Source organism: Lichenostomus cassidix, chromosome 6 (genome assembly GCF_008360975.1).
Source record: "Lichenostomus cassidix isolate B80296 chromosome 6, HeHo_3.0, whole genome shotgun sequence".
Lineage (NCBI taxonomy): Eukaryota > Metazoa > Chordata > Aves > Passeriformes > Meliphagidae > Lichenostomus > Lichenostomus cassidix.
Genome location: NC_139487.1, coordinates 17,364,092 through 17,385,275, shown reverse-complemented (window position 1 = coordinate 17,385,275; position 21,184 = coordinate 17,364,092). Strand labels below are relative to the sequence as shown.

The following is a 21,184-nucleotide window of genomic DNA, read 5'->3' as shown; positions in this document are numbered from 1 at the left end:
AACACTGTCAGTATTGCCACAGGCCAAACATACTTTTAAGTGCAAAACAACTTGTCCTGTCCCTTCCAATTAGCTCCATCCTGGGGGGACACTTTGGATAACGGAATTTATGTACCCTCCTTAAAGAGAGCTTCCTTTCAATGAGCAGCAGTACCAGAGGAGCATCTTGTTAATGACCTTGGCTTCCCTGGAACCAAGGCAATAAAAAATCTCCAAAAAAAACAAACAAAAAAAACCCCAAAAAAACAACCAACAACACCCAAACAGACTAACCCTAGTCAAGGTAATCCAAACAGGCTCCCTACCTGAAAATTACTTAAAAAAAAACAAACCTCTTAATACAGACTAGCACAAGGGATAGTGAATCTATTCAAAAGCAGTGTCTACTTTTTTGGAATACCTCCTGCATATTTAGATTACTCTGGAAAAATAGATAAATTACTTTAATCTCCCCTGGGATAATAACTGTTCCTTCATATCACTGAGCGATTACTATAAAACCAAAGCAAAGGTCTTTGTCTCAAAGTAACAGACAAGAACAGAGGCAGCTCTTGCAGTGCACACACAATAAGTAAGCAAAAATACTAACATTATGGTCAGACCATCTACTCAGCACATCTTCAGGATTTACCAGCCCTTATGTCTAGCAGTCTCCATTTTTAAGGGTGATGCATAAACACTGCATATTCTTCAGCTACTGCATTTTAATTTGCATTTCCAACAGAGAGTTGGACAAAAGTTACCACATTTCTGAGAAGGATGAAAGTTTAGGATGTATTAACTTGCTAACAAGTGATCCCAGAGCTCCATCTTAATACTAAGACCTCACTTTCCTCTTATTTTTAAGAGAGTTCATTACACCGAAAGAAGGAAGCAGAGATGCTGCAAACTTTGACAAAAGAACTTGAACTATGCATAAGGAGTAAAGAAGTAGAAAGTTGCATCTGATTCACTGGAGAAAGAATGCAAGGGGGAGAATGGAAGTAACCAAGCAGCAGAAGACAAGTCTCCACAGGTCCAAGAGCAAGGAATTGTGAGTAAGATTTGGATTCCACTTTCTCAACAAACATGCCATCTTCCTTCACTACACTGTCCTGCAGGAAAGTCCCTCTTCTCCAGATGAGGAGAGGATCAGACACTTTACATACACTTCTATACATCCTGTTAGTGCTCAGTAATCACAGAAGGAAGATTTTTCCTTTGTTTTGGACATAACAATGGACAAATAGAGAGATGTTCTCCAATATTAAGCAGACACATCCACTTGTAGAAACAGAATGACTGCTTTGAAGCTGCCACCCATGTGAATAGGTAGAGAAATGCCAGTAGTAGAGGGAGGAAAAGATATTTTTATTGGGCTTATTTAGGATATAAATTGGTTCCATGCTATTCTTGACATGCTGCACAAAATGAACTCAGAGTATTAAATGTAAAGCTGACACCAATGGTGATGCGGTGTTAATGTCTAGCATTCAGTGTAGACTGAATAGCTATGAGTATCTCAGGGGTATTTCATAGGTATGAATATATTTAAGAGTTGCAAAGAACAAAATTATCATATAAAATTACAGCTCCTCTTGTCCCGGGTTAATGATAAGACTCTCTCCTGCGAGAGCGAAGGGCCCCGACACCCCCTCCCCCACCCACAACAGAACCTCTCAGATGAAAGTGAAGAAAAAACTATTTATTTAACAAAACCACGCAGAGTGCCCTACAAGGCACAGGGGAAGGGGAAAACAAGGTGAAAGGCAGTTATTCAACCTGAATAAAAAGTCCTTTTCTCAGACGCAGTCCCTCTCCTCCTCGCCCCCCCCGGGGCCGGGTGGAGCTCCCTGGAGAGCTCTGCTGTCCTCTGGCCCTCCTGGGTCTCCGGGTGGCAAAGCAGATCGAAGAGAAGGGGTCCAAACGAGGAAAAAAGAAGAAGAATGGAAAAAACGGGAACAAAGCTCACTCCGACCCCCGTCCAGCCCGCAAGCACGCAGTCTCTGCCGAGCGACGAATCCTCCCCCGGAGCGAGGCTTGGAGAAAATGTTTTCAAAAAAACCCGCGTTTCTCTCTGCGGCTGGGTGCAGTTAAAGAGACAGGACCACACATTTTTTTTTCTTTCTTGGGCATATAAGCCAACGATAGGGGATAAAGGATTATCATATCATCAATCCAAGACACCTCTCCATTACATATTCTAAGCTGGACGTCCAATATCATGCATCTCAGGCTTTCCAGTTCATTTGCATGGATTCAAATTGCAGTCCAACCCTACATAACCTTTCCTAGGCCTACAATCAGAAGTTGCCTTCCCTGCTTTTTCTGAGGACATCCTCCCCTGCATTTTCTGAGGCTCATCCTCTTTCAGTGATGCAGAAATCACTGGGATGCATACAATGCAAAAACGTTTGAATGCATTATTTAGTCACTTGTGAAAGTTCTCACAGCTGCTGAAATCTGTATGGCAACCTGGACTAGCTCTGCACACAACTCACAAAATATCAAGTCCACTCATGTGATAGTAATTATAAAACTCCCAGAGGAGTAGACCTTGATGGATGCTTCAGTTGAAAGCTATTATCTCGTTCATATTGATTCCCAATAGCATGTACATTTTAGAACAGAACAGGTCTGCCAGAACAGAAAACTACTGGGACCATTACTCAGATCTGACTTGTACAACATCCTAACACAGGCTGACGATGTCAGAACTGACTGATTCCCCCAAGGAGAAACCCACCCAAGAAAATCACCCTTCTCATCCCCACACACAACCACAAATGGAGATTCTCCTTTCTATTATTATTTTTGACCCAGATTATCAGATCCTTTATCCCTGACTTTGATGACATTTATTCACATGAAGAGCATTCACTGTAGAATCAGTATTGGACATTTAAGGGTGTATCTTTCAGGAAACTGACACTAAAATATCAATGCCTCCCCTGCAGATCAAACACTGGTTGCTGAGACTGGCACACCTTCCCAACCCATCATCAAGCCTCACTGTCTCACTGGGACCCAGGCAGTAATAGCTGGTCTCTGCTGCCTTAAAGATGGCTTTCACTGAAGATTGACAGAAGATAGATCTCATCCACCGTGCTCTTAAATTATACAGGTTTGGACCTACCTCCTGGGATGACAGACATCCCAGCATTCTGTGGTTTACCTGGACTTAACAGCAGCAGAGGTCTTGCCAAGAAGTCACATGCACAGATCATTTCATGTCTTACACACAAGTTGTGCTCAGTTTCAAACCTGGAATTAAACTAAATTTAAATTGAAAGAAGATAAAATGAAAGGGTTGGGAGTAAAAACCACTATAAACTACAAGCCTCTAGACATATTCTTCAGCTATATTCAAATGTCTGATGGAGCTCACTCAGTGGCATTTGTTTCAGGGACTGCCACCTACCCCGATGGTATTAAACCATCATTCCTCAGAGCTATGTTACACCTTAGCCCAGAAAGCATTTTTGTGCACAGTACAGAGAAAATTAAAACCAGACAAAAGCAAACTATTTCAGGATGTCTTCAGTGCAAAACTTTCCAGTGCACCAGGACAAAAGGACACCAAGACCCCTGGAACATTGCTGCTATTTAAGGAGAATTGTCTCAGTATGTTTCATTTAACCAAAAAATATCCCACATATTGACCCCATGAAAGAACAGTCTGTGCACCTTTGGATTCTTGAAGACAGCAAAGAGACTTGTTTAGAATAGCCTACATAACTCTTCATCCCCTCTCCTCTGGGGGTCTGCATTCCTTCCACAACTGAACAGACAGAAACAAACCTGTATTGCCACACAGCAAAGCATAAGGGTTTAGACATCTATCAACTTTGCATTTAAGCATGTATTTTTTGGGCAGACTATTGAATGTTAACCTATGCTAGGAGACAGGAATCCCAAGCTTTCTCCTGCAGTCTGCCAGGATTTGTTTTTCAGAGCTGCCATGCCCTCCTATCTCCCACTGATTTGAGTGGTTGCTCTGCACTGCATTTCTGAAGGTCAGTCTCTCAACTCCTTGGTGTCTCAGCAATCTCATCAGTAAAACAATCTATCAGGAATAGATTAGACCCATACTCCAGCTGAATTACTCCCAAGCACAGTAGTAATGTGCAGCATCATTTATTCCCTGTCTTTATTTTGCTCTGAATCAACAGAGCACTCAACAACTGCAGATTTACAGCTGCTGCAGGAGGTCTCTTCAAGCAATACAGCTCTGAAAATTCAAGTTATTGTTCTAGCTGTCTCTGCCAGGATATACACAAGCAGCTCTAGGGTAATAACCACTGTTTAAATTTGCAACAAAATAGGTCCTGCCGGGACCTGAATCTGAACTACACTAGGTGATGATATCTGGGTGGTGCTCAGTGCTACTGAGGCTATTCCATTTTCAGAATTCATGATTCTCACATCTTGTTTAGCTGAACAGATCAAGGTCTCAAACAAAGACTCTTCCTTTAAGAAACAGTGTCCATTAGTGGACCTGAGATACCACACTCCATGGCTCGAATTACAATAAAAGTGCATTATTTGTCTCTGCCTCAGTTTTCCTTTCTATCATATACAGAAATTGCATCTGCAGAAGTGGAGCTATTTTTACTGAACTCTTGCTAACACAAGACCAGGGCAGGTTGATTATGCTTCCACAAGTGGACAGATGGCATCTAGGCAACAACAGGTTAACACTATTCAGAAGAGCAGCCCCCAAGAGTAGTAGATAGCAAAAAGCACTTTTACTATCATTGCAGCTGAGTTGGCTTCAATAAAGAAGAAAACTCCTCTTTCATATGGAAAAAAGTTAACAACTTCACTGAGAAGCTAGGAAGAACACTGACAGTTCAGTAAACAGGAGCAGTAACACCTCATAAAGGCAACAAATCTTCTGAGGCACCAACCCAAAAACAAAAGAGGAAAAAAGAAAAGAAAAATACTAAAGAAAACTCCACAAATGTTATGATTCAAAAATATTGTATTCTCCCTGGGCTAGACAAGACTACCCAGAAGGATCACTTCACTATAAAAACAGACATTTAGCAGAAATATTGAAATGCCTTTTCCAGAGCTTAAGTTTTCTCTAGCTATTAAAGACATGATAAAACCTAGTGTAGGGGTAGATTAACTCCCACCTGCTGCTCCAGAGCCCAATCACTTCAGAGACATCTGGTGCTAGCCACTGCCAGAGACAGAATACCAGACCCTGGGCTAGACCCAGTCTAGCAACTGCTGCATTCTCAGAAAAAGAAAACAACAGACTTGATAATTTTATGTTAACAGCACAGCAGGGGTTCTGTCCAGGGAAACTGAATTGTCAGTAAAAACAGACCTTGATCATGTTTTCGTTTAGTTATTATCAGAAAAATGCTACTGCTGCAGAGATTTCTTCAAGTATAATATTACTCCTATTTTAGGTAATTCGGAAAGGAGTGTTGAAAGCAGATGAGAAGTGTGTAAAACAGCTTCAAAATTCATGAAATCAGAGTACACTTTAGTTTCGTTGAGCAGAAATCACAAACTTCCAAAGGTCTATTTGTATTCCTTCACTCAAAATGTTCGTTGGTCAGTTATACACTACCAACCACTCACCTACAGCATTAGAGAAACAAAAGAGTATGATTCTTCAACCCTCCCTGGACTAGCCAAATCCATCAGTAACACCAGCTTGTGTCTCCAACAGGTTGAGCAACTCAGTATGGATAAATTATTGTGATGTTGTGAGTGAGAGGAATGACCTGATTAATTAAGACTACTATGAATTCACGTGGGAGGCTTAGTAGTGTGGAGCCAAGAAGATACAGAGCTGTGGGAAACTGGAGTGGGCGATGCCAACAGACTTGAAAGGCTATTATCCTGTGAGTCAGTAAAGCAAATTTTAGGGCAGTTTCCATAATATCAGAAAACAGCCCAGCGGCACAATACAAAACAAGGGTGCAAATTCTCTCCGCCTTATTCAGATGTATTAAAATGCTGTGAAATGATAAACTTCTTTAAATCTACTTCCACAGGCATAAAGTACCAGCATGAAACCCTACTATATGCTCTACCTTATCCAATAGAAACACTAATGAATTGATCAAATGGATAAGAAATACATTTATACTGTCAGGTGATCTAGCAATACACATTGTGCATTAATAAGCAAGGAACCAGGATGTTCAAAAGCAGTTATTCACAAAGCATAGCACCATCAGTGTACTCAGGAACCCTTTCCAGCCCCCCAAACAGCCTACAAAGCCTCTCAAGTAGTCTAGGCTCCTTTGCTTCAAAAGATTAAGTCCCACATTCCCTTGTGTGTTTCTCCTATACTGAAATCTCTCTCTACCATATATATGGCAATACTGAATCTTCAGAATCAAAATCAGAAGAAAATTACAACATAATATAGAAACATACAGCAAGGTCCTAAGTCATTGCCACTGTCAGCAGGTACAAAACTGCCCAATTCTGTCTCTGGCTGAGACTGCGTAAATCCCTGACAGTGAAGTCTAAGAGCCCCTTTTACATCACTGCTGTTTTCAAGCAGATTCCCCTCATTTCCTTGGAATCTCATTTTCCTTCCTATAGTGATGGCTGAACTATATTTTGCCTCCCAAGGGAGAGCTGGATGCCTGTCACTTGAATTGCTTACAGCCAAGCCAGTCAAAGCACATGAGAATATGCCGGGGGGAACAATACTGCATATGGTTTCTCAGCATTCCTGAGAGCTACAGACAGAAAGGGATTGATGGAGTCAAAGCCCTCCCTCCCACCACCCTTCAGTCCGACTCTTTGCTCTGGAGGGGTGTCTGACCCAGTGGGCTAATCAGCAAGGCACACACATTGGCACAGACAGATTTTCCCACACAGAAAGCCAAAACACTGGTTTTTCACAGCGTTACTTCAAGAGCTAGACACAAAAGGCCTACATGCTTTGGGCAATGGGAGTAAAGTCCCAGATTCCACCTTTTTAGAGGTGCTTCAGTGGTTTAACTTCAGGAAGATGCTGCCCTCCATATGCCCAGTCCTCACAGAGTACGAGGAGACAGTAGCAAAGCAGAAGATTCATCCAAGAGTTTTTCTTTAAGGGAATGACTGCTCTCTCTTACCCTAGCACCTGCCTTTGTATCCAGAGCAACTCTAGCCAAAATCATCTTGGGCAGCAGACTGCGATGTGAAACAAACCGGACATACCCTACTCCCTGCTTAGCTCCTAATGGTGCCCTAGAGTACCTTGCTGAGTGTCAGAAATACTCTGGATTGCCTACCACGGCTAAAATGATCAGTTACTGGTATGTTACTGTACTTCTTCATACTTGACTGTCATGCCAAGTCTTAGTTTCATGTGGCACTGAGTTCATTTTTGTCCTAGTAGCTGGTACAGTGCTGTGTTTTCCTGGATGTAGTGCGAGAATAATGCTGATAACACGCAGATGTTTTGGCTCATCTAAGCAGTGTTTGTCTTACAGTCAAGGGCTTTTCAGTGTCTCGTGCTCTGCAAGTGAGAAGCTGCACAGAAAGCTGGGAGGGAGCATAGCCAGGACAGGTGATCCAAACTGGCCAAAGGGATATTCCGTATCATAGAACATTATGCTCAGTATACAAACTGGGGAACTTACATGGAAGGAGCCAATTGCTGCTCAGGGATGTTCTGTGGGTGGTGAACAATTTTACTGTGCATCACTGGTTTCTCTTGAATTCTATTCTCTCTCACACATTCCTTTTAATTAAAATTATTATTAACATTATTGGTGTATTTAGTATTACTAAAATATTTCATTGCAATTAATAAATTGTTCTTATCTCAACCCCTAAGTTTACCTTTTCTTTCTGATTGTCCCATAACATTTACTTACAGAAATAACATACTCAACCATCTCTCAAACTTGTGACAATAATGGAGCTCCCATTACAACAGTGTCTGGGCAAATCATAATCTTTGGTTTTCAGTCTCAATTCCAGGAAGCATTAGATGTCTTTCAGAAATTAGAAGTGAGGACTTACAGGACTAAGCAACTGGCTTGGGGTCACAACAATGACTAAGGCAGAGTCAGTTACTAAACTTAAGTTTCCCAAACTTTGTCAGATTCTCTTACCCTCTACATACAAGTCTTTATCCACACAATCCCAATAGGAAGAACGTAAGTGAAAACACCATGGTGACACATAATCTTTCATTTCTCACTCTCATGGCAGCAGTTCACAGCATATCCCAGCAACCTCATAAAAACAGGATGCCCAGTAGAAAAGACTTTACAGTCTACAGAGATAATGACTTCCTCTACCAACTGCACTTCTGATTTGATAAACAAAAGATACTGGGGAGATAAGGCTATCCCATTATAGGTAGTGCTAGGATACTGCTGTAACCACTAAAACTGGAAAGGTGTGTCTGCCCATCCAACAACAAAATGTTAAACAAGACTTTGGGGGAAAAAAATCCTTCATAAAGGATTTTTCCTCGCTCTCATATGCATACCAGCAGCAGAGCCCAATTAATTTGGTTAGTAATGGCCAACTCACAGTAACCAACTAAGTCACAGCTGGTCCTGCTAAGACACAGCCAAGAGACACCATATCTGAAGTTACTGGGAAGCATCTTCAGACTTGTACTCCCTGGTACAGCCATGGCCTCAATTATTAGCTCAGTGTCACAGATTATTAATGAACTGGCATATATTACACTTCCAACTTGAAAGGTAATGGCCTTTTTATAGATGTTAGAAATGAGTTAATTTAAAAAGGAGAATTTAAAATAGTTCATTTCATTCATTTCTCAGCTCCCCACCAGAGTCACTTGGTCAGTTCATTAAACCTGGCATCACAGCATAACCGAATATACATTTCTAATCAGAGATACTACTGCACCTTGAAAGTCTAGAGATAACATTTTTGCTGCAATGGCTGTAGGAGAACAGAGAGCCTCTCTTGCAACCCCAGCTGCTCCCAAAGCAGTACTGAAATTCATTGGTTTTGCTCTTTCAGGAGCCAGTTCTCACATACCACAGTAGAAGGATACTCTCCTCATCATCCTCTGGTTAAAAACACCCAGGCACCTCATTTGCTTCATTTATGTGAACTGAAGGAGTTCTGTATCATCCAAATCAACACCAGCTAATTATTTGCCTGTATTTGCTTTCAAGAACATTGTTACTTATCCAGATAGCAACATAAATGCTCCAGACCAAACTGGATGTGTGGGCTAGGAAAGAGAATGGAAATCAAATATCCAACCTGCTTTGACCTCCAGTTAGACAGTCATTTTTAACGAGCCGCAAAGATGTTGGACTTGCTGTGCTCACCACACCTCACCACATTTGTTTCCAATGACACTTTAAACGTCAAGAGTACTATCTGGCATATCTTTCTAAAGATCTAATCTTGCTAAAGCACTACAGGCTGGGGGCAGAGCGGCTGGAAAGCAGCCCAGGGGAAAATGACCTGGTTGTGCTGGTTGACAGCAGCTGAACATGAGCCAGCATGTGCCCAGGTGGCAGGGAAGGCCAATGGCATCCTGACTTCCACCAAGAGTACTGTGGCCAGCAGGACCAGGGAAGTGGTTGTCCCCCTGTGCTCAGGACTGCTGAGGCTGCAGCTCAAGTTCTGTATCCAGTTCTGGGACCCTCACTTCCATAAAGACATTGAGGTGAATGTCCAGAGAAGGGCAACAGAGCTGGTGAAGAGTCTGGAACTTGAGTCCTATGAAGAGCAGCTGAGGGAGATGGGGTTGTTCATCCTGGGGAAAAGGAAGCTCAGGGAAGACCTTATTGCCCTCTGCCTGAAAGGAGGCTGCGGCAAGGGTCAGCCTCTTCTCCCAGGCAACCAGTGACAGGACAAGAGGAAAGGTTATGTCAGGGGAGGTTCAGGGTGGGTATTACTCAAAGAATAGTTAAGCTTTGGAAGAGACTGCCCAGGGAAGTGGTAAAGTCACCATCCCTGGAATATGTCCCCAAGAACAATGAATGCAAGTGCTGCCTGTGGTAGGATTCCAGGCTGAAAGTCCTTATGTAGAGATGAACACTGTACATAGGAAAAAAGGGAAGAGAGGCTATATAACAAGCTGGAGAAGGGAGAGTAAATCTCACTTCATGCAGTTTAGAAAGCTTTCCTTTTACAAGTGAGTGGTGTGGTAACAGAGAGCAGATGCAACGTCACTGCAGGGGTTCATGTTGCATTTATGAGCTCTCTCACTATGCAAGCCTGAATTTAGATCAGAAGTAACAAGATTCTGTTGACAGTAAATACAAGCCAGAGGTTATGTATACAGCAGATGTTACCAAATCTTCAGGTGTTAGTTCAGTTGTGTACAGATTAAACGCAGCAGGCAGTTTAACCTACAAATGGCAGTTCATTGAAGGGGCACAGACACTGCTCATTAAGGAAAAGAATTGTTTAAGCTTCTCACCTTATATAGTTGTTACACATTAAAAACCTCTCTGCACCTATCCCCTATGAAGCAGTATTCCAAAACTCTCCTGTTTTATAAACAAGTAGTGATCCACTGCTTTGCTCAACCTCAACAGCCCCATTTCTTGTTTTAGACCCATATTTCTTGTCCTGCAAAGTTGTATCCCACTTCACTTAATATGCCATCTGTGCTCATTTCTGAGGGACATGGTCCAACGCTGCACAAAGTAACACTTTCTTGGATAAAAAGGACAACAGAAAATATTTTGCACTTTCACTAAAATATTAATAATAGGGGAAAAAATGAAACCTTTTTGATTGAAACTGGTATTTTCAAGTTACAGCAATCAAGAACTGTAGAAATACAACTGTTAAATAAAAAGTCCTTTTAATGAAGTGTCTCAACAAAAGAATTGCAATTAGTTCTGCTTAGCAACCAGCCAACATCAAAAAACAGATGGTGAATTGGACAAGAGACTAAACATATGATCAAGCCTTTGAAATGCTATCAGTTAATTCCTTTCCTCTTCAGAGCATAAGTAGTGGAGACCAGAAAGGTAAACAGTATTTTTCTGTCAACTAACACAGCAAGAGCTCTACTGTGTTAGGTCAAAGGTTATTCTGTGCTTTCATTGATAAAACCAGTCACAGTTTTATAGGTAAGTAATAACTGACCGAATAACTTCAGGATAATATTTCTTCCTGAAACAAATCTCTCAGCTTTTCAAATTTCCAGTTAATTTTTGAATTTTGGCAAAAATAAGTAAAGTCTCCCTGATGCTCCAAGACACACCTTCCAAATGCCACCCTTAGTAGCCACAGGCACAGGGAAAAAGGAGAGGAAGCACATTTGAGTGCACATCCGGGAACAGCAGCTGAGGAACCATGCAGGTGGCATTCTCTGCTGTACTCACTAAGAGAATCCATTCACTTTTTCTTACATTTTGGAAGAGACTGAATTCCTCCTTTGTTAGGTCTTGGGTTTTCAAAAAAAATGCAGAATGCAGAAGACTCTGAAGTCCTTTTTGCTACTACAGTTATACTGTAAACTGACCACCCTGTTGAAATGAGGAATGAGTACACATTCTAACTTAATATACATTCCTATCCAACATGGGCTGTTCTTACAGTGCTTAGGTCACATCACTGAGGAAAGTGTTTCTCTCAGGAAGGAAAGTGCAACATAATAAGAACACATGTTTATTCACACACATGCTCTCTCACCTGGGGACTTCATAATTCTAAAATACTGCAACTGCGCTACTGTGTGCTTCACATGAGTGCACAGCCAATCAAACTGTCCCCGGGAGACCCAAATGTGTAAGATTATGGTCAAAATCTACTCAGGACTTCTAGTGAGAACTCATTCTGGACTTGTGTTAGAAGGTATATTCAGTTACTGTGGAGGCTTTAAAAGAATCTAGAAAAGGACAACAGAGGAAACAATTTTTTTTTTTTTTTTACACAGGAAAATTAGCTCTGAGGTAGTATTATAAATCCTAAGAACAGATTTCTACAGTATTTCAGACTGGAGGATACTGAACACATTTATTTGCATTAAGAACTGCAAACTTCCAAAGTATGGTCATCTCCTAAATCCTCACCCTTTTTGCTTTTATGATGGAAAGTATTAAAGTCATCCAACAGATGCAACTGACTTTTTCTACTTCCTTTTCTATTCCTTTAACACAAAGCACAACCATTATCAAAAAATCTAGCAAGCTTTGTTATCTCAGGTAAGCCCCATTTTCCCAGTGTTTCCTTTCTTACAAGCCCTACATATATATATATACACACTGCACCTTCTTAAACACAAAATTGTAACAGAAACAACACCTTGGTAGCTGACATCAGACAAGACTGAGAGGGCAAATACTGTTTGGCTGAGAACTAGAGTTCTCCTTAATCCTTTATGTTTGCACCAATTTGAAACTTTTTATCATAGTGAACACACCATGGATCTCCCTAGGAGACCTAAATTAAGCAGGACCAATTGATGACCAAATTAAAGAAAGTAAAGGCAGAAGTCCCAGTCTGGGTTACATTGCATCACTGGAAAGCCACCAAAAATCTTTGTAACACTAGAGTGCAAGATTTTTTTGGATCATCTGATGGGAACAACTCTCAGTGTAAAAAATGCCAAGAAAAGAAAAACAATCACGCTGAAACAATCAAGCTCAGGAAACAGTAAAGTGTAAACAATCAACCATAGCACATGACAAACACTCTCCCAATAGCTTCAGGTTCAAGGCTATTGGAAGCTAACAGGGTCTGGTGGAAGGATTTTATTTCTAGTTCCCTTCTAGTTCCTACCAACAATCATGTCCTTCTCCCACATTCTGATTTCAGCACATAGCAATTGACTGAATCCAATGGACAGGGTAAAAGGGCAATTCAGTATTCCTGCCAGCAATCTGTTGCTTTCCAGCCAGTAGGGTAGTTCTGCTACAGGGACAGAAGGGGAGGTGAGTGGAGAAGGATGACAACCCGAGCTTTCCACCCTGGCCTTAAGCAAATGCAAATATCCCTAAACACTCACTCCCCCTTATTAAGCTTGTCTCTGCCATCTGCAGATAATCTACTGCATTCAGGGAAACACTTCAGCCTGCAACTTAGATGAAGTACCAATATACTCATCAGTTAGCCCTGTCTGTGCCTGATGTGCTAAAAGACTATCAGAAAAGCTGATAGGGCAAATGCAATAAAACAAAACATTGTTATCAGTACCCAGGACCCCCGCCACACCCCTACCACATCTGCTGAAAATATTTTTACAGCAAAGCTGGAGTAGTTGAAGCTCATGCTCAAAAGGCTGTTGCACCAGTAGCCTAAACCACCCCTTAAAGCCAAAAAAACAAAGTAAAAGGCTCAATCTAAATCATTAGCTTCTCTACATATGTTATAAATTTGGAGGCATCTGAAAAGCACTAGAAAATAAGCTTACTGCTTTAAAGGGGCCCATGCCAAGCACCAAGGAAAAAAATGACATTCAGCTGCATCATACAAAGCCAAATTTGGTTCCCAATTAAGAATACAAATGACAGCTTGGCACTTCAGGTCTTCCCTCACAGTGACTGACCAGCAAGACAGGGCATAGACTTTTTACCTCACTGATCACATTAGTACCAACAGCGAAGTTATATTAAACTTGAGACTTGTTAAGTTTTATGCACACAGTCTTTGTGCAACAAGCTTCAGCCTCCTACAGGGGTTAAGAGAGTCAACTAAGATTTATTCTGTTACCCAGGAATAAATTAAAATGTATTTTCCAAATATGACAAAAAAAATCATGCAGGACCTTTGATAGGCTGGCCTTGAAAGAAGTCCTCAAAACATTTGTTAGTATTACATACTCAGTAGGGTTCCACAGGCAAAGTACAGTTTAACATAAATATCTATCTCAACTGTACCAGTTCACAGAGGATGGTGTGGCTTCACCAATGTCTGCAGGTTTACACAAATGTGCAATTCTGACACAAACATGCTTTGTTTTTTTCAAGCCTGAATGCAATATGCTATCTGAAACACCCATTGTTTGTAGAAGCTCTCCCTGAAGAAGATAAATACAATTTCACTCAAGTGAATGAGGTGACTGGATTTATGCCAGAAACTAGGACAAATGTTTTCTGATAATACCCTGTCTAAGCCTCCTTTTCCTCAACAGAGTAAAACCAGAGGCATATGAAAAATCCCACAGGATTCCCAATCCAAAACTCAGGGGTATTTTGTGCAAGCAATTTTCCTTATCCTGTGTTTAGAGGGAAATTCAGATCCATTCACTGGGTGCTACACTGACCATCTGGGCATAGTCAACTCAATAACTGAAAGACTTGATAAACCTTTACCTGGCCTTCTCTACTCCTGACAAGGAAAATTTATTTATGCTTCTTTCTAATATAACTGGCCGTTACTGATATTACTTCAGATCAGCACACTTTTCCTTTTGCTTTTATACTGCCTTTAGCTTTTTGAAGGTTACCTTTACTTATAGACTTTACCGTGATACAGCCTGTGATACAGACAGCAGCCTCATACTCACAAAATTTCCACCAATGTGTTTATTTTTCCCTTTTTCTCAAAACTAGAGTGTGTGTGCTAAATTTCTACCATTTTTTGAAACATACTTTCAGCATAGTGACTATAAGGGTGGGTTTTTTTCAAAGTTTTGCACAAAAAGCAATTTTCCCCCTATTTTCTCAAGAAACCAACTTCAGAGAATTTTGATTACTAAAAGAGTATTATTTTCAGCTGTCTAAAAGTCAAAACAGTTAAGCATTCACTTTACAAACTCCAAGTACGTTAATGCTTTTGAACACTATTCTTATGAGGAAGCTGCTTTCTGCTGAGGAAAGCTACACTTCTCTTTGGGCTCACACAACACTTATTCTGAGAGCTCCTGAGTATCAACTAAAAACCTACCCCAAAACAGACAGGATGTCAGAGGTTGGTCCCAACACAAACTCATGCAGGAGCCACCCTGGAAGTAACTAAAAGTCCTTAGCAGAATTACAGTAGCTTTAAGTGGGTTGGAGACACTGTCTCTCTGCCTTCTAAAGCAGCTTCTTCTACACTGCTGGAAGCTTGACCCTTCAGAAAGTATCCAAGTCCATCACTACATAGAATAGATGAGGAAAGATTGTCAGCTAATGCTATTTCCATGTTAACAGCCTTTCTGAAGAAAAGAAACAACCAGTTCCCCTCCCACCAAGTTGTTAGCAGAGAAAAAGAAGAACCAAGAATTGTGTTTAAAGCATAAGATCATACTGATATTTTTTAAGGGCTTGGTTTAGTTTGCCGAGGTTTTTTGAACCACAGAAGAAGTGGTGGCAGCTCCCGAAGGACTGAATCCTGCACACAGGGGGAGAATGGCCTCGTTTCCCGTTTCCCGCTGTCCCGCTCCCGCAGAAGGCAGCGGAGCCCTTGCCCGGCGCTTCCCGAGGCGCGCTCTCCCAGCCGGGGCTGCGCGCATCGTCCGCCGCCGCGCCGGGGCACACGGGGAAGCAGAGTTTCCTCCCGGCACATCCGAGGGGGAAGCTAGTTACCTCTGGGCTCCTCACGGCAGCCTTTGCAGGAACACAGCCCCATGGCAGGTGGCAGCGTCCCTCGCGGCCCCAGCCAGCCCGCTCCCTGCCAGGCGGGGCCGCCTCCAGCATCCCTGGCAGCGGGGCGGGCAGCCGGGCGAGGGCTCCCGGGAGGCTACGCAGGGGCAGCGGCAGGTTGGTGCCCTGGAGCTCCCCGCCTTTGTAGCCCGTATTTCCAGCCGGCCTCTAGGCAGAACTAAGCGCTTCACGGCTCCCTGCCCCTTAAACAGCACCGGCTTATTAATTATAGTCGCCCCTTTGAAGGGATGAGAGCCACCGGAGCCTGCCTTACGCGAGAGGCTCTCAGATGGCCGGAGGGCAGCAGACACCAAACGTAAACCTTCAGCGTGCATAAAAAGATACCAGAAAGACCGTTTCACCTCTTGCAAAATTCTAGCAGCACAGGATACGGTCATATGGTATCCTCTGCCACCACACACCCCCCCAAGAGTAAACACTTCCCCATATATCTGAGTCTCCACAGAGATACCGAGTGTTACAGGGACCTTGTATCCTTGCAAAGGTCAGCACTACTCTAGCAATATTCAGGCGGCTTGTTTATGCACTCACTGTTAATTGCATTAACCTAACTAAATCACCAGTTACAAAGACAAGATAAGAGTTTTGTTTTGGGATAAGGAAACAACAACATCCCTAGAACAGATATTGGCTGGTTCTCTGATCACTCTGTGCTTGTTTTCTAGACCCTGCAGCACTTCAATAAGCAGGGTCCTTGCTCGGCTAAGTGAAGCCCCACTGTCCAGGTGCAGCAATGCCCTAAGCACTGCAGCAGAGTGGCACATTTTGTTCTATACACCAACTCACAGCCAAACTGGGTGCTTTTGGTAAGCTTGGATCAAGCATTAAAAGTTAGATGTCACAACGAAGTGACTGAGTGATAAAGTCTTTTCCAGGCTGGACACTGCAGAAAAGTACATTCCTTGATAGCATTGTGCAATGCACAAAAATTACAGTGTGCATGGGAGGGGAGAAAGCTACACAAATAGAGGTTTGGGGGTGGGGGAGGTAACAAGGAGCTACAGCTTTCAATATAGATAAAATACCAGAAACAGCCTGAACCCAAGACCTGATAACTCTCTGAACCTCCTGCTCCCAATACATATCCCAGCCTCTTGAAATTGAGCTAGTTCTTCAGAACAGACTTCCAGGAGAGAAAATGAATAACCTAAAGGTTAGATGTCTACCAGGTCTCCAATCATTAAAAAAAAAAACCACCAGAAAAACTACAATAATGTTCTACAGAGAGGTCCTCCTGCAGAGTATTCAGCTGTTAACTGCACACTTGAGCAATCTCAGAGTATGAGCATTCATTAGTTAGCACAAAAAAACAAAACACAACCCAATCCCACACAGGATAGAAGATGGACAGCGCAGGAAAACTTTCCCACCACCACCAGCCATACTACAGGAAATCCGAGATATTTTTTTAAGAGAGCTGAAGGAAATCTAGTATTCTGGCTTTGCTGGTACCAACTTGTTCCTCTTGGATAGATGTGTGAGAATTCATCTCAGTTGTTTTACTGAACCTCTAAACTTGTCAGACAGTGCCAATATCTGACAGCTGCTTGGAAAGCCATCTCTTGTGCAAAGCGCTACCTTGCCCTTGTAAAGCAGCAGATACTTCCCTTTCTTCTTGGCTAGAGGGTGATCTGATCTCAGGGAAGAGGCACGTAAACCACCTGCTGGAGGGGCTGGACAATCTCCTGGCAACACTCCTGCATTTTGTTTTAAAGCAAACTCCAGGCAGTCCCCAGCAGGGGTAAGTTTTCCAAGTTCTGGGGAAGCCAAAGTCTACTAAGCCGAAGTTTACTAATGGCACTGTCAGATGAGTGGTAGATAAAATGGAGGGAGAAAGCACCCTGTTCTCCAGCTGTTCCTGCCTGGCAGCCAAGCCAGCTCCATGGGGAAAGGTACTAGATACTGTATCTCAGAGAACTCCCCAGACTTCCTAGAAGTTACTGAAATCTGAGTATTTAAGAAGTCTTACGACTATTATGTACATCAATTCACATGGACAGATAGAGGCGGATGAGGGATTAAGCACACATGCTTGTTCGAGACCATCAATCTGACAACTTCAACAAAGCATTTCAATAACTTTTTTGTTTCTATTACTGAACATTACAGTTTTAAAACTCTCCTTGTTTTCACAAAATATTCAAAAAACTGACAAAGTTTGTCTTACATTTTGATTACATGGTATTAACCTAGAGGAATTAAATGGCCCCAGATGAAAATAGCTGAGATTCATTTACCACAATAACCATCATCATGTATTTAAAAGAACAATCTTCAGGTGCAATCATTACAAGAGGAAGGCAGAGCCTCTGATATCCTTACCATGTGCACATAGTGTGACATTACCCAAAAGCATCACTATACAAAATGGAGCTAAAGAACACTTAGTTCCTTCCCTCACTTTTGCTCTGGATGGCAAAAATTACAGTGAAGGTCAGCAATACAATAAGCCAATATTGGCAGCTTTCAGAAAGCCATCCAAAGCTTGCATATAAATGAACTATCCATGCTTTGAATTTCACAGCAGAATACAAGTTTCATCCAAAACAAAGCAGTTCTTCAATAGTAGAACATTAAAAATTATTAATTTAAGAAAAATCTTCAATCTATTGTTGACTGATATATATTTGTGTCACTCCTGAACGTGAAAAAATGTTAAAAAAATACACTCAGAAAACAAAACCCTCAGGGAAAAAAACATAGCTAACGAGTTGTACATTGAAAATTCAACCAAAGAAACATGAGTGAAAATGTGATTAAATAAAGAGCTCTAATCTCTAGTAAATTAAAATACTATAACCACTACCACCTCTTGATAACCTGAAAACTCCATATAAATAATATAAACCAGGACATTCATGCTCTCAGGACATTCATGCTCTAAGGACATTCATGCTCTAAATACCTTCAATGCACTTTGCAGATCATTTGTCATTTTAACTTCAGAGGGCACTCATTGAGTTTCCTAAAATTTAAGCCAATATGTGTCTGTTATCAAACATACTGCCAGTACAAATTCTGCCAGACAGAAAGAGCCAGCAGGGGATCAGGCCAGCAGAGTAAATGCATACAAACCAGATACCATTTTTTATTTTGAGGGGGAGAGATGCTGTACAGTCAAGATTAAAACAAAACAAACATTTTGAGATAAATGGGCAATATTTGGGAGATGCAGAAGTCAGATGTCTAGATCTGTCATCCCATGAGAAATTCAAGATTCTTTAATGTCTAAACCACACTTAGTTTCTCTTTTGAATGCAGTCAGGCCCAGGCAGATCACCTCAGCAGTCAGCTAATGACAGTAAGAGTGCAGAACTGCCCCTCAAATCTTTTGCCTAAATAAAGGCAACCCTAGAAACTCTCATCCTAGACCCTAACATGTTGATTGTTTGCTACAGGTACAAGGTCTGACACAACCTGAAGGGTTTGAAGGCTCTACACAAGATAATAAAATAAAGATAGCCAAACCTGTCTGGGTCAAATAAAATTGAGATCTTATATATAATTTTTAATACAATACAAAATGCATTTATATTTACATACAGCAAAAATTTCAAGTAAGTATTAGCCTATTCCTGCAATAAGAAAGGTGGATATGCTTGCACTTATCCTGCAACAAAACACACTTACTCTGCAGTACGATTCTTTTGGGACTCATTTCTGCTAATATACATAAGTCAGTCTGTATAGCAGGAGCTGTTCAAGGCGGGATTTCTGTCATTCTTAACAATTTAACCTTTTAGACGTATAGTCAGCCATGCATGGCTTCTTTTGAAACAGCACACACCAACTTTAGACTACGGTTTACGAAATCAGAGTTCAATGTCTAAATTTGGTTTTGAAATACTAAACCATTAGGCTGATCTTTCAAAAACTCCAAGTACTTCACAGGTCTCTGAAAAATGAACTGGTGCAGATTAAGTGTCCTAATATTTGCTGAATAACTCATCTACTTTGCACATTTTTTTCTTCTCCAGCCATAGTTCTCAGCTTCACCATCTAAAATTCTTGATTTAAAGTTTATATTCCCTCCCATTTCTTAAGAAATACAGGAGTGTGCTGGCTGCCACTGAAAAGGAAAGCTGGCTGCTAAACACTGCTGTGTGAATAATGAACTTTCATATTTCTGGACCACGCTAAAGATCTGGAAGCCAGAAGTAAAAATTTCAGTTTTAGTTAAGTCAACTACTTACATTCTGGGGGAAAAAAAACTCCAAGTAAAATTTAAGAAACTGCAGGATGGCAGAGGAATATGTTGTTCTAGTTCAATGATTCATTTCAGACATGACTAGAGTACTAACAGCTGAAGGTATTTATTAATCATTCCTTTACTAGGAAACTGATGGTTTTTTTGATTCCCAACTATGTCAGAGTTGCATCTCTAGAACTGGGCAAGCATTCAATTTTTAAGCTTTTTTAGACACAAGGCAAGGATTACATAGTTTTGGGGTTTTTCCTCACCATTCCCTCCACCCCAAAAGGCTCAAACTCATCTGGAGAACACAAATGTTAATGCCACTTTGCATCATTACCATCACACTGACAAACTGAGCTTCACAGAGAATGGACCTGTATGACTATATGACTGGAGCCAGCCAGTTGGAAAGGTGCACTTGTGAAAAGCTCACAATTTATACTAATACCCATGCTCAAAATTCAGACAAATATCTTAGAATTTTCAAGTTTGGCCAATGAAAACTTATTTTGTCTGATCTGTAATATTATTTATACTACTTCTCCATATCAATCAAAAAATCTGTAAGTCAGGGCAAATTACAGACTTCCTCTTCAAAAGTTAGACCCTTTGTAAAATGAAAAGTTTACTTTTTAAGTGAAGTCAGATTCGGTAAGCGTTATTCTCATGACTTCCAAAACACATGATGAACCAAGTAAAAGTGGCATGCCAGGCCACAGTGGCAACACCTTATGACTCTTCACTGATTTTCCAATAACCATTGGTCTCAGAAGAAAGACTCTTCTGGCAATGTAACAACACAGGTAGAAGAGTACATTACAACCAATCTTAGTTCATATATCTCTAAATACTCTAACTCCCTTAAAGACCTGCTACATTTCTTATAAGGGCCTGAAACTACAAAGTGAATTTTATAGCCTAGTATTTATAAATAAAATGACATGCTACCTCCCCTAAGGCTTCTTTCCTGTGAGAGCAGAGCAATGTAAACCATCCTCACCCTTTCAAACCCCAATCTTCATCATCCCCTGCCCTCAAAATCCCAGCCCTCCAAAAACACACTTCTAGTATGTTTAATATAAACTGCAAAGGAAATGGTTTTGAAAACTCCAGTTCTCTGGGCTTTTAAGACTCTGAAAAATAACCTGCTGAGAGAAGAATTAGACCTTCATGGTTTAAAGGAACAATTTAAAGTTCATCTGTTCTTCACAGAAGACAGTAACACGGAAAACATGAGTTCGATGTAGACATTTCACCAGACTGTATGAGAGGTATGTATAGCATGGAAGTATACATTTTGTATTCACAGGTTGCCTTCCCCCAAGTGATATAAAATGCATTCCCATTAACCAGGTTAGGCTAAGTTTATAATGGAGTACAGCTCTATTAAGAAAAGGCTCATTGGCTTAAAGAAAAAAAAGAAAGGATCAAAAGTCACCTGTTCTGTCAGGAATAACATTTCAAAACATCTGACCTTGTCCTATGAAAGAATTTT

The 21,184-nt window shown here is 41.2% G+C and overlaps 1 protein-coding gene across 7 annotated transcripts in view; it reads right to left on the bottom strand.

The window, feature by feature from the left end:
• ARHGAP22 (Rho GTPase activating protein 22) overlaps positions 1–21,184 on the bottom strand; it is a 137,658-nt gene that overhangs the window by 76,173 nt on the left and 40,301 nt on the right. The window contains exon 1 of one of the 7 annotated variants that reach the window (XM_085065335.1): positions 15,836–15,874. The exons of 5 other annotated variants lie outside the window; for them this stretch is intronic. Coding sequence is in view for 1 of the 2 variants with exons in the window: in XM_085065332.1 (XP_084921458.1) it covers positions 15,417–15,459 (43 nt within the window). In the remaining variant the exon portion in view is untranslated. Of the gene's footprint in view, positions 1–15,416; positions 15,810–15,835; positions 15,875–21,184 lie in introns of those variants that run through there. One more of the 7 variants, XM_085065332.1, reaches the window with a different exon arrangement.